Below are 14,315 nucleotides of genomic sequence, written 5' to 3'. Positions count from 1 at the left end.
AAACCACGCGCACTTCCTCAGTGCTCATTCCCTACCTCTTCATTGCGCCCATATCTCTTCTCTTCTGCCTCTCTCAGTGTTCATCTTCTATGTTCATAGCTTCGAAAAGTCAAAAAATCTCCACTTGTTCGCCATCATTGTCAACACGTGCCTGGAATCTTCTCCAGGTGGTCTCCAGAGACCGGAGGCTCGTGATAATGACTGTGTAAATGACTCAATGAACACCATGGCGAGTTATTGATGGACTTAATGAATACATAAGCGCCTGCAAAGTGGGGCTCAGTATAAAAATGAGCAAAGTGGAAGTCGCCTACAACTTGTTTGCTAAACAACCGAAAATCTCTGGCAGAGGGGCACAGCTTGGCAACACACCACAATTCCGTTACCGCGGGCAGTTAGTAAAAGAGAGACAGGGATGAAATTATTACATAAAAGAGGCGTTTCTGTAAATATATTGGAAAAATTACCTTAATTAAAAACAATACGCTAAATGTGCCTAAATAAGTTAAAGAAAATCCATCGGTCTCAAAGAGAATTTGTCAAAAAGGCATTGGAAAGTTTTGTCCGTTGAGTAGTCTGGGCTAATGAGAAAGACACGTGTGGCTTTTACCTACACTTGACTTTGACGGGGCATCGTTGCTCGGTCATTTCCAGAGCGACGATGCACATGGAGAGCAATACACCGCCGTGTAAATGTGAGTCGTCGCATGTGTGTGTCGGTGTGCGAATAATACTTTTAAAAGTTAGGTGACGGTAAAGGTGCAGCCCTGCAATTGCTGGCTCACACCACTGCTGGCAGAAGGGCCACAACTAGAGGGTAGCTCTGGAGATCCCTGTTACAGGGTGTTTTGGTCCACTCTTTCACATTGACCAGATGTCTTGGAAGATGTGAGAGGCACCCACACTTCACCCCACGAACACACGCAGCCTACCGATTGGCTAACTGGGGTGTACCCATCTCAAATTCTCCGTGTCGGGAGATCAAACTTAGCACCTCTGGATTGCCAGCGTCCCTTTAAAATATCTAAACATTGCCATCTTTTGCTGTTGTTATGTTCATCTTGCTGTCAATCTAATTTTCTCTCTTCAATGAAGCAATGGGTATGTAGAAAATATATATGTCATTGAATCATTTTTAATGTCTCATAATTTCAAAATCATCTTGTTTTTGTCGTGGCCTTGCCTTTTTAATTCACTTATTGCTACTCAACAGAACGTAAACTTACTGTCATTTACTCAAATTAGGTTGGCTATTTCCCCATTGATTTGGCATGAATGTGCATATTATTGTTTATACCGTCATAAAAATTACAAAAGATGCCTACCTCCATACAAACATGTCCATCCCATTTGAAATTTCCACAATCAACTTTAAATTGCTACATATTTTTGTCCCTCACAATGTACTAATTTACAAACAATGCATTATCTTGAAATTGCTCCTCAAGATGCAATGAAGGTTAGAGCAAGTGCCCCCAGGATGATTCCATGGACACTGTGTTCGGATTTATTGTTGAAAGAAAAAAAGCCCAAGGTTCTGGAGGCAGGGCCTCTTTGTTTGTTGGGTACATTGTGTGCCGCTCGTCTTAATGAAACTGCACGGGTGAAAAATATAGACGTTTTTTTTTGCACCCGGTGAATGGAAGGAATTCAGTTTCACGTTCAGCTGACCTCTCTAACCAAAGGAAATCGTGCAATCAAACGGTTGGGTCGCCGGGCTGCAGACCGTTGACAGGGAATTCGAGAAGAAGATGCTCGCATGAAACACGCACAGGGAAGTGCCTAGGCTCTCCGCCAGGAGGGTTCTGCATTTGGGATGTTTGGCCAATGCTATTTTTTATAATGAGTATTTTTCCTTTGGGAGGGCGCCGGATCAAGTGGAAGAAAACAAAGGAGGGATTTTTTTTATATTAAAAAATTAACCCGTACAAACAAAGTTTTTTACTATAAATCCTTTATATGCGTGGCATCGGTTTTATTTTATTATTCATTTCTGTTTTTCTTGAGTAAGAGTTTCATTTTTATCACATTGGTATTTTAAATTAAATATGAAATTTTTTTTTCTTCTAAAAAGTGGAAAATTTTGGAAAAAAAATTTCACTAAAATAAATTGTCACGCACAACGAGTCTGTGTGCAAAATGTCAGCTCGATTGGATAACGGGAAGTGGGTTAAAAAACGACCGAAAGATTTGCACGGTCGTAAGCGCGCAAGCAAGCAAGCAAGTGAACTTAATATAAAGGATTTTAAAAAAGGTTCACAATGCTGGGTTCCTGAACCAATTGGCGTCATACCACATCGACCGGCCACCTCGCCTCCCAGCCAAGAGGAAGGAGGAGAGGAAGAACAGTATCGACCCCCCCCCCACCACCACCCAGGTTCCCGGCCAGGTGGCTCAGTGGGAAGGCGAGCGGCTCACAAGTGGAACGTTATGAGTTCAAATCCTGGTGAGGGCGCTGCCTCAGCTCATTTATCCCCCTAGCTAGGGTCGATAAAATTTGTACCATACTCTTTGGTTCTTTCGGTAAAGTCACGTAGGTATAAAATAAAATAAATCACGACGTTTCGATTGCAACACAAGCAATCGTCATCAGGTGTGACAACCAGAGGAAGTAATATTACTTCCTCTGGTTGTCACACCTGATGATGACCAGAGGAAGTAATATTACTTCCTCTGGTTGTCACACCTGATGATGATTGCTTGTGTTGCAATCGAAACGTCGTGATTTATTTTATTTTATTCTATACCTACGTGACTTTACCGAAAGAACCAAAGAGTATGGATTCCTGCAGTCACGAAAGCTTCAAATCAAGATTAAAATTTGTACCACTTTGTGGGGAAGCCAACAGTGATTGTCCTATGGGTGGACTTGTCCCGGCCACGGGAATGCAGAATTTCCACCACTGGCTCCGGTCTCAATGTTCGTGTGAGCCGGAACTCGCTTTGACTTTTGCTTGAAGTCCTTGTCTGCGTGGCGCAGTTCCAGACACGTGTGTCGATGTGCGTGTGTTTCGCCTCCAGGGTGGAGCGGTAGTGTAGCGGTTAGCGCGCTGCGCTATGAACCTGGCGACCCGGGTTCGATTCCCGCTCACGGCCAACACCACTGACGATTATCTAAACCGGTCCTGGGCCTCCCCTAGGTCGACTCAGCCTGAAATGAGTACCCGGTGCGGTGTGTAAACATCGCCACTGGGGAGACAAAGGCGGTCGGGCGTGGTGCTGGCCACCCCACCCCCTCGTGTACCGTTCCGGCCTTCATATGTGCTCGCTAACAGCACTTGCCCCTACAGTCTGTTAAGGTTACACGGGGGATTTTTGTTTCGCCTCCAAGGATCGACTGCCCCGGGAAGCACGCTTTCCTGCAGGACTGCGACGACGATGGCGAGACGGCAGCCGGAGGGCGGCTGCTGCACCTGCTGCAGGTGAGACTCGTCCCGGTGTCTTTTTCGTTGCGCCTCTGAGCCGTGTAGCTGCACCGACGAACAACTCTTAACCAAACTGTAAACTTCTTCTTGGTTCTTTCGGTAAAGTCACGTAGAAGGGAAATAATTAAATAATAAAAATAAAACATAATAAAATAATTCTCACGATGTTTCGGCCACAACGCAAGCAGCCGTCCTCAGGTGTAGAACAGGTCTGTCGGAAAGACAGCGTCTGTCTTTCCGTATATTTATAAAAAAAAAAATTGCTCGTCTTGCAAAACACTCGCAGACCAAGTTACTCGCAATCCAAGGTTTTACTGTACATGCATCAGGGTCTGCATCGAACACACGACCTCCTGTATACCAGGCGAGGTAATTAACACCTCGCCACCCCCCAAAATACGCCCGATCTCATCAGGTCTCAAGCTATGCAGGTGTCGAGCCCGGATAGTGCTTGGTTGTGTGATCATGATGCATGCCAGGTTGTGACAGGCGACTGCGGGTTTGTGCGGTGGGCAGCCGAGGGCGGCGCAGCGAGATGTATTGCTGCGCTGTGCTCCGATGCTTCTACGTCTGTGATCCCCACCTTCACCAACCCGCGAACTATGGTCAAATCACATCGGCGAGCTGTTTGGCATAGGGAGGCACTCGTGCAGCACATGACCATGCCTCGGTACAAGGCTGCTACTCCCCAACAATCTGAGACATTTAGCTTTTGGGGATATTAGCCGGACAATTCTCTCCGCGGAGAGTCACAGTTCAGTCCCTCTCCTTTCACTCCACCTGCCTCTCCTTTCAGCACCCATCAGCTCCCACTATACATAATGTTATTATAATATTTGTATTATTATGATTCAACTTATTCACACCATCATGATACCAGTGATGTAGTGGCTAGTGCGCTGCACTATGAACCTGGCAACGCTGTTTGATTCCTGGCTACAGCTCACATCAGGAGCCAAACCACCATGGTGAATTACCACACAAATCCCCTAGACTGGTATGGCATGGCGGGTGGCCTTCATCCAAAAGTGGATTTGGAAAGGACTATAATTCTTTTTTTTACTATCACTGCCAGAATGAACATGTCTGGCTCAGACTCAAACCCAGCTTCACAGCAGTTCTGGATATGTTTTTGACATTGGCATAGCATGCGGTGCCTGTACCTCCAAATGCGATAAGAGATGAGGTGATATTGGATGTAGGCCTCACCCCAAACTACTGTCGCCACCACTCATGGTCCTACGGTGAAGCGGTCCACCACCTAATAGCACCCGCACGTGAGCTGATATCATCGCTCCATCTCCTTGGTGGGCGATCCTCCCTGGACCATGATCCCATCCCAAGGTAGCCACTCCGTTGTCAGCCTCAACCCCACCGGCCAACATCACTTTTGCACAAGCACGTGTGGTGGATGCATCTCTTTTATTCTCGATACTCTGGTAATTATAGGGAAGAGATTGACTCTGTGTAGTCTTACTTGTATGCCACACACCGCTAAAACACTGCTCACGAATTGTATAGCCTCAGAGAGAGAGAACGTGAAATGCATGATGATTTAAAAGTATGCATGCCTTTCTCGGAAATGCTAACAACGGTGAAAAAAAAAAATTCGTGCAAAATATTTTCACATTATTCTCGTTGACAACACTGTGAAAGTAATTCACGGCAATTAGCGGTGATTATCCGCAACCAGTTACGCCCGTGACTCCTGCGCGCGCCACGCTTTGCCACAATGAAGTCTCATTACAGCATCGCAGGTGATTATTACCAAGCCACGGTTGTGTTTTGCGCTCGGCACTAAAATGTTCATTAATGCGGTGGGCCGTGACGCACGAACTGCCTAATAACTCCCATTGTGATGCCCACGCAAGGGGAGGAGGAAGGGCGATCGTGAGCGGCCGTTCATCCGATGTGCCGATGGCGGTCGCAGATCTAAGTTTCATCTCCGTTGCAGTCAAGCGGAGTATTTTTATGGAACCGAGCGTAAACACCCGTCGCGCTGTTTGAATATAAAAGAAAACCTCGGGTTTTCTCACTCGCGATCTATCCCGCTTTTGAACATTGGCCGAATCTGTTGGAGCTCGGACGGCTTGAGGCTCTCTTGAAGGGCTCGCTGACTTATTTTTGGTTCTTTCGGTAAAGTCACGTAGAAGGGAAATAATAAATAATAAAAATAAAACATAATAAAATAATTCTCACGACGTTTCGGCCACAACGCAAGCAGCCGTCCTCAGGTGAAGACCAGGTCTGTCGGGGAGACAGCGTCTGAATGAAACACCACCACGCTTGGAGCGTATATTTAAGCTGGGTTGGAAGGGGAAGAGAGCCTTGACAAAAGAATTTGCATATCGAAATTTAGCTCGCTGACTTGTGTAGGAAGGTGCGCTCCCCCCCGTGTCCCCTCCCTCCCTCACTGTTTCTTACCGCTTCTGTCTCGCCTCTCTCTGCCTTAGATCACAAATGGGTTCTCCTCTAGACTCATACGTCTACACCAGGCATGGTTATATTTTGTTCAACGTTTGCTTTGTCGCAAACTGCATTAAATAAACATGAAGAAACTGGGGTTTCCGTGACAATTGCGTAACTCTCCGTAGAGTAAACGTCAGTAGCCGTGTTTGATTGGCACTTTAGGTAATTTCATCACGTAATTTGCATATCAATGTAGCAATTGCAATTGAATAGTTTTTTTTTTCATTTACTCTTTTAAAACTGGTTACATATTCATTTGTAAATATACAAGTCAATATACAAGGAATGTGGTTTTTTTCATTTACTCTTTTAAAATTGGTTACATATTCATTTGTAAATATATACGTCAATATACAACACCAAAATCTAACCCGGTTAGCACTTGCCACGGAAATAAATTCATGTTCACATCTTTGTGTTGGGTTCGTGGTGTCATGACGTGGGCACTGCTACACAACGCTAAAGGCATTCTCATTTGGATTAGCGGCTTCTGCTGCAGGCAACAACGGCCAGCTTTTGTCACCGCGTGAATGCGACCGCTAAACGCGGAATTCTCACAGACGCGGAGGGACATTTAAACGCTGCGACGTGAAGGGCGTGCAGTCTTGCGAGGGCCTTCACGAGTGCCCACTCTCCCTTCCACCACCCATCCTCTACCCTCTGACCCGCTTGTCCCACTCGTGTCAACGAGTTTCAACACGTCCCCTTGCTGGTTCACTCACTTAATTCACGATTCTGTCCCTCTCACCGCTCGCCTCGGTGCTCGGTGCGTGCTCTCGCGTACGCGTGTTGAGATTCACGTGGGCGATGTCGTCACGGTCACCGTGTCCTGTCGCACGACCCTCCGTGTTGGGCTGGGAGAGATTGTGGTGGTGGTGGGGGGGGGGGGTGTAGAGGTTGGTTGTTGTCTGGGTAGAAACACATTGAATGAGAGAACCGGTGATACAAAAAAAAACTCACGTCACTCAGTTTTTATTAGTTTCTGTTTCGGGGGTGAACATTTTTTTATTTTGGTCACACGCACGCACATATTTAGATGGCAACACAAGGTAAAAGTGTAGCCCTACAAGTCCTGAGATGAATTGCTCACCCCACTGCTGACAGAAGGGGGCCTCAATTAGAAGGAGCTCTAGAGAGCCCCCCCCCCCTCCAGTCTATTTTGGCCTACTCCTCCACGCTGGTCACACATTTGGGAAGACTTTGAAGAGTAATTCTAGATTTGAAGCTTTCGTGACTGCAAGGATTCATACTCTTAGTTCTTTCGGTAAAGTCACGTAGGTAAAAAATGAAATTAAAATTAATAAAAATAAAAAAATAAAATCACGACGTTTCGGAGGCAACACGAGTCTCCGTCATCAGGTGGGACCGTGACAGCCAGATTTGCTGCTATGGCTGTGACGTTATTTTTTTTTTATTAATTTTAATTTCATTTTTTACCTACGTGACTTTACCGAAAGAACTAAGAGTACGTTGAAGAGTACCCACACTTTAGCCGACCGCATGCAGCCTGCCGATCGACTAACTGCGGTGCATCCGCTTATACTGCTGGGTGGACAGAGATTGGGGGGAGTTGGGGGGGGGTGCATTAGAGAAACTTGTCCATTGTAACAGCTGCCGTGCAGCCGGGAGATTGAGCTCTGAGGTTGATTCCTGGCCATGGTTCACATCGGTGTTCTTCTACCTTAACCGGCCCGCCCTGAGCAGTGCGGCTACGTTTTCTCGAGTAGCCCCTACGGCCCCGGCGGTGTGGATTGACAATTCGTGCACATTTTATCATTCATATAATTCTGTGTGTTTATAACTCGGGCCCTGGGTCAATTATGGGTGTAACTGTGTCATTCGTAACTAATTGCTATCACAACGTAAATTGCGATGTACATTTCGGCTGACAGCGGTTTGCTGTAATTGTGCTTGACCCCGGGTCTGCGCGCACGTGCGGGCGTTGTGCTTGTGCGTCGCAAATTATCTGGCAGATTCTGGACGTGCGGGACGCGGTGGTGGTGGTGTCGCGATGGTATGGCGGAGTCATGCTGGGACCCGACCGCTTCAAACACATCAACAACTGTGCGCGTGGTGTGCTGGTGGAAAACGGATTTGTGCAAACAGCGGTGAGCAATATTCAAATATGCAGACGGCGACATAAAGTCCCAACACAACAGCAGGCCGGGCAAGAACTAAAGTTTCAAGCAACCCAAAAAGCCATGTTCAAACGGAACACGGCCTCTGCACATTGTGCTCACGTTTATTTTTTTATGGTGATCTAAGTCACGAGGACCACAGTGCACCTCTTCAGGGGAGTGCTGTCATGGTGTTTGCCTATGTACAGAGGATCTGTGCTCTTTGGACGTGCTTGTGTGTTGTCTGACACTGGCACTGATCAATTAGCCACACAAGGACCAAGATCCCGTTTTGAGCCTTGCACACAGAACGTCCATGACCAACGGGATCCACGCTGGCTCAGATCTCTAAATCGAGCTGCACCCGTGCATTTCCACATTCGGTAAGAAAAAAAATCTATATTTTAAGAGCCGCAATGGACGTGAATACGAAACGTGATCCTTTTTTTTTTTATCGAGGCAACGTGCGGGTCCGATGCATCACGTTGTGACGCACGTACACACCGTCAACACAAGCCAAACCGGTTATGAAATGGCAGGGGATAGAAGTATGGGTAATGGGCTCGCTGCCCCAAACCATACAGGGTCCCACCAAAAGGGGAAATGGTGACAAGGGTGGAGAGGGACATAACGAAAGCACACCTGAGCACACCTGACATGAAGAAAATAAAAAAAGAGGTGGCCTCAACGAGCATTTTTTCTTTGCAACCCTCCGAATCCGGCTCCCGTCTAACCTCTCGTGGTTGTGCCCTCCTTGCCCTCGGTCCCTGTCTCCCGACCCTGCCGAGACGGTGGCCCTTACTAAACGACGCCACTGAAGCAGCCGCAGCGGCTTCAGTGGCCGCTTGCATCTCCGGAGCCGCAGGTTGCCGACCCCTGGTCGAGAGGCCGATGCGGGACAGGCAACGCTTTCCACACCACGCCACGCAAGCGATTGTGGTCCTCATCGCTTTCTTCTCCGTTGCGAACGACAGGTCATACCCCCCGAGGCACGCGCGCACGCTCGGACGCACACTCCTCGCTCGCGCACTTATTTGCCGACCTTGCCGCGCGTGTACGCAAGAGATAAAACTGTCGCCTCGGGGTAGCGGCGGTGGCGGCGCCGACCACCGCCCCGGTCAGCCGCGCTGCCGGATGTCGCCGAGACAACGCAGCGTCGTCCGCCGCTTGAGTTGCCGACCTCGTCGCCCGCGAGCGAGCGAGAACGCCTCGCGTGGCGGCGCTCAGCGACGGAGACGAGAAGAACCCCCCCCCCCGCCAACATCTCTCTCGCCGTGCGACGCTTTGCCTCGACGTGCGCGCGGAGTGGCACGCGCACATCGCACGGGTAGACGTCGCAGTGTCGTTTGAAGGGGGGTGGGGGGGGGGGGCAAAAAAGAAAGATGATGCAGCACGGTGGACAGTTGGTCGTGTTTACACGAGCGGACCGAGTGGATGGTGCGCGGATGTGTTGTGTGGTGCAGGACGACTCGTAGACTGAACTCTTAGTAAGGGCTTGTGCGCCGGTTTATGAACACGGGTAACAAACACACCAGAGGCAGCTGTCCCCTACACTCGGTCCTTCACGCGGACCTCAGGCTCTATCTACTGCGAGCCTGGGCTATCTCTTGGGCTCTCTCACTCGAGTCGGGACGGGGCCTCATCCAACACCGCCCGACCGAGGAGAGCAGCACCCCACGTAATCTTAGCCGGCTTCTCTGAGCCCTAGCCCTGGCTATCTCTTCGGCTCTCCTACTCGTAGAACCTGGACGGGGGATCAGCCAACACCGTCAGGTCACGAGCCGGAGAGACCTCCTTTCAGACGCTCTCCATCCCGGGCTCCCACAACGACCCCGCTTTCGTCACGGGGTCCCCCTTAAGTATATCCCGTGCCATCAGGTCATCGCGCCTCACAGCGCCCACGACGTCACAGCGTCATACGACTCCTCTATAGATGTATGAATGCGCTTCAAGGTGGTGATGCTTTCGCAAATGGGATCGCGTGGACATCATCGCTCGGCGGTTTTGCGAGTGCTCCAGAGGGCTACGCGTTGTGACATCGTGAAAGCGGGCGAGCCGGAAATATTTCAGCGGAAACATTTATGCACAGTGTCGCTACTTATTTATCCAGTACAGCCACTTAGGATAAAAAAAAAATATATATATATATTCACGAGAACATTGCATGCATTTTCAAGCATGCGGGTGGAAACTATTTGGTATCTTGAGACGATTCACAAACAAGAGACAACTCTAACTCGAATGTATGGATGGACTGTTGAAACCCGCTTTCTATACCGATGAATCATTGCCAGTGGGTGTCTTATGCACGATGGCAACATCTCTGCATCAATGCCAGAATTCAAGATTTTAGTCCCACCTGGCACAATATTGTACGATCATATAGGTAATGTATCAGTCTAGCACTGGATGAAGGCTTCTCCCTCTGTGCTGGTCGTGGGGGTTGTTTGACCATATTTCACCACGTTGGTCAGTGCAGCTCGAGCGAAAGCCACCGGGTTCATCGTGCAGCGTGCTCACCACAGCACCATCGCTCCACCCCTGGCATACAAACATCAACATTTGTAATGCAGAATAGTTTTGCAGCACTACGGTAAATACGTTTGGGAAACCGCATGCATGCTCCCGTGTAGATTTTCGTGGTTTTGGTGCGAAGTTCTCCTCGACTGGCACGATGCCCCGTGTTTTGCACCACTTGCAAAGCTGTCGAAGCTCCCAGCGCGTCGAGGAAAAACGTTGGACATCGCGCCGAACAACGCGCGATGTCCAACTCAAGAAGACAAGTGGAGAGAGTTGCGCCTCCTCCAAATTGACGGTTTAAAAATGTTTTTTACCTGATTTCTTTTTTACATTCACAAAAGCGGGAATGCCTCCGTGGTGACTGTAATTAACATTGTGCTTTGGCAACGTGCTCGGCTTCTTCTGTCGTCGAACAAAAGGAAACGAGGTGCTTTGAGAAAGTTTGTCAGTGGCAGCGGACTCACGAAATCACAATGTGTTCACTCCGCATGGGATTGGTGTTATGCACGAGAGCGACTGCGGTGATGGGACTGCGCTCGTTAAGGTGGCGGTACGCCACGTGTTCCCGTGTTTATTCCCTGCAGCGTTGGACAAAAAACACCGTACGCCCATTATATAACGGTACGAGAAATGACACGCCATTGTTAATTACAATAAGGGAGTGTTTCCCGACATGCCGGAGCGCTACAGATGGCAAGCTATGGCACCCTGAAAATGAACAGGCAATTGCAGCATTCTCTTCTCTTCAATGCCCACCCCCCCTAGCCTCCACCCTGCACCTCCCACCCAGTTATTGTCTTAATAACCCCGTTGACATCCTTTCATGTTCCTGGCAAGGTGGTTCGCAATGGGAGGATTGCGAGATATCTTGATTGGGGGTTTACAGCCCAACGTCCGACCCGAGGTCAAAACAATGGGGCGCCGCGTTTGCGAGATGTTAACCACCTCGCCTGGTATACTGGAGGTCGTGGATTCGATCCCGACCCTTGACGTCTGTCGTATATTTGGAGTTTGCGCGTGTCTCTCTCCCCGTGTTTGCGTGGAATTTCTATCCGGGTCCTCCGGTTCCCCCCCCCCCCCACCCCCCCCCCCACCCCCACATTTAGAAATATGCTTTTAGAGTATTTGGCTGCTATAAATGTCCACGTGATAAGCCATATCGTTGGGCTATAATTTGTGACTCGGTGGCTTCTGAAAAATAGCTGTCTAGATTAGTGGGACCTTACCTGGTTAAATAAAAAAAATGAGTTTAAATAGTTTTAAAGAGTACACATTTTTGGGTGTAATCAACAGCAGTTGCCCAATGGATAGACCTGAATGTGGAATTTACACCACTGACCCAGCGCTGTAGGATTTCAATTTGAGCTGATAATTCATTTACCCATAATCTACTTTGTGAATCTGGGACCCCTTGAGATTTTTGGGGCCCAAATCATCTTCACGAAGCTGCGTCCGCTCCTCCCTTAAAACAACTCCCACCTCTTCTCCGCTGTCCATCCTGCTACTCCCTGCCCCGAGCCCCAGCTACGACCAGACCTCGCACAACCCCTATCACTACCCCAACCCCTATCACTATCCCTATCATTATCCCAATCATTACCCCAACTCCTATCATTACCCCTATCACTACCCCAACTCCTATCACTACCCCAACCCCTATCACTATCCCTATCATTGTCCCAATCATTACCCCAACTCATATCACTACCCCTATCACTACCCCAACCCCTATCACTACCCCAACCCCTATCACTATCCCTATCATTGTCCCAATCATTACCCCAACTCCTATCACTACCCCTATCACTACCCCAACCCCTATCACTACCCCTACCCCTAGCACTATCCCTATCATTACCCCAACTCCTATCACTACCCCTATCTCTACCCTATCACTATCCCAATCATTATCCCAATCATTATCCCAATCACTACCCCAACCCCTATCACTACCCCAACCCCTATCACTACCCCAACCCCTATCACTAACCCCAACTCCTATCACTACCCCAACCGCTATCACTACCCCAACCCCTATCACTAACCCCAACCCCTATCACTATCCCTATCATTACCCCAATCCCTATCACTACCCCTATCACTACCCCAACCCCTATCACTACCCCAACTCCTATCATTACCCCTATCACTACCCCTATCATTACCCCAACCCCTATCACTACCCCAACTCCTATCACTACCCCTATCACTACCCCTATCATTACCCCAACCCCTATCACTAACCCCAACTCATATCACTACCCCAACCCCTATCACTAACCCCAACCCCTATCACTATCCCTATCATTATCCCAACCCCTATCACTACCCCAACCCTTATCGCTACCCCAACCCCTATCGCTACCCCAACCCCTATCACTACCCCATCCCCTATCACTACCCCAACCCCTATCACTACCCCAACCCCTATCACCACCCCAACCCCTATCACTACCCCAACCCCTATCGCTACCCCAACCCCTATCACTACCCCAACCCCTATCACCACCCCAACCCCTATCACCACCCCAACCCCTATCACTACCACAACTCCTATGCCTACCCAAACCCCTATGACTACCCCTATTACTAACCTTATCACTACCCAAACCCCTATCACGACCCCATCCCCTATCACTACCCCAACCCCTATCACGACCCCAACCCCTATCAATACCCCAACCCCTATCACTAAACCCAACCCCTATCACGACCCCAACCCCTATCACTACCCCAACCCCTATTACTACCCCTATCACTACCCCTCCTTAACCATTCCCACCTGTTCTCCTGTCACCATAACTACACCACCACTTTTAATAACCCCCCCTCTTCATTTCAACGACTGTCATCTTACGTACACTTTTATAACGGTTGCAAAAACGCCTTGGGAGTAGATTGCTACGCACGTCTAAGTAAGCTACAAGCGTGTTCTCACTTTGCCCGTGCCTACCGCCACCGCTGAGCAGAGCAGTTCACCGGCGGCGTCGGTAAGCGTGCGATCAGGCGCGGTATCTTCTCGACACGCAGGCGTACGCTTGGCAATCGCGGATTTGCAATTGCCGCACAAATCTCGTATCCGTTATTTCACCTTTGGTCGATTTCTCCCGCTCCTAACTGACATCTCAAATGGGCCCAGCAATAGGAACATCCTGCTTAGGCATGAGGAGGGGGTGGGTGGGGGGGGGGCGGGGAACAATATGACAATAGAAATTTTCATTTAAGATTCTTAAACTAAATTAATAAAAACGAGCAATTTACACCGTACATTGGTAGGACATTGTGTTTGTGGGGTGATTGAGAATTTTAAAATATTTTAAAGTCTCCTTGACATTGCAGCAATGTAGCACCTTCAAGTATCCAATACACGATACAAGCCTTGTAAATACTATGCTTTGAATGACGTTGATTTTAGGCCATTATTAAAGCATGCTTCACCCGGAGTTCGCATGGTGCTGTACATAACTTAAAACAGAAAATGTATGCACGGATATATGTTGAACTTCTTTCGCACCGTACAAAGCCAACCATGCTAATTAGAGGTGCGACATGAAACAAATATATAAAATGCACACAGTAAATATATATAATAAACGTGCACGGACTATAATGCACCCTGAGAACGATTGTATAACGGCACTTTCTAAATAAAAATTCTAAGATCACCCCACCAAACAAAAAAAACCCATAGCTAACCAAATGTCAAGGAAGTGAAAAGGTATTTACAAATTCATAAACTTTACGAACACAATAGACGGGCAGCTCTTTCCCCTGTCTGAGTTGA

General features: G+C 48.5%; 1 protein-coding gene across 4 annotated transcripts in view; it reads left to right on the top strand.

The window, feature by feature from the left end:
• The window catches only part of IMPACT (impact RWD domain protein), a 42,601-nt gene that overhangs the window by 25,528 nt on the left and 2,758 nt on the right, over positions 1 to 14,315 (top strand). For 2 of the 4 annotated variants that reach the window (XM_061548667.1, XM_061548668.1), the window contains 3 exons: positions 3,332 to 3,422; positions 7,868 to 8,002; positions 8,832 to 9,000. In XM_061548667.1, coding sequence (XP_061404651.1) covers positions 3,332 to 3,422; positions 7,868 to 8,002; positions 8,832 to 9,000 — 395 coding nt within the window. The remainder of the gene's footprint in view (positions 1 to 3,331; positions 3,423 to 7,867; positions 8,003 to 8,831; positions 9,001 to 14,315) is intronic. The other 2 variants (XM_061548669.1, XM_061548670.1) reach the window with 2 other exon arrangements.

This window comes from Lethenteron reissneri, chromosome 9 (genome assembly GCF_015708825.2).
Source record: "Lethenteron reissneri isolate LAM-NWPU_2019-01 chromosome 9, ASM1570882v1, whole genome shotgun sequence".
In the NCBI taxonomy this organism is placed as follows: Eukaryota; Metazoa; Chordata; class Hyperoartia; order Petromyzontiformes; family Petromyzontidae; genus Lethenteron; species Lethenteron reissneri.
This window is presented reverse-complemented; position numbering and strand designations above follow the sequence as displayed.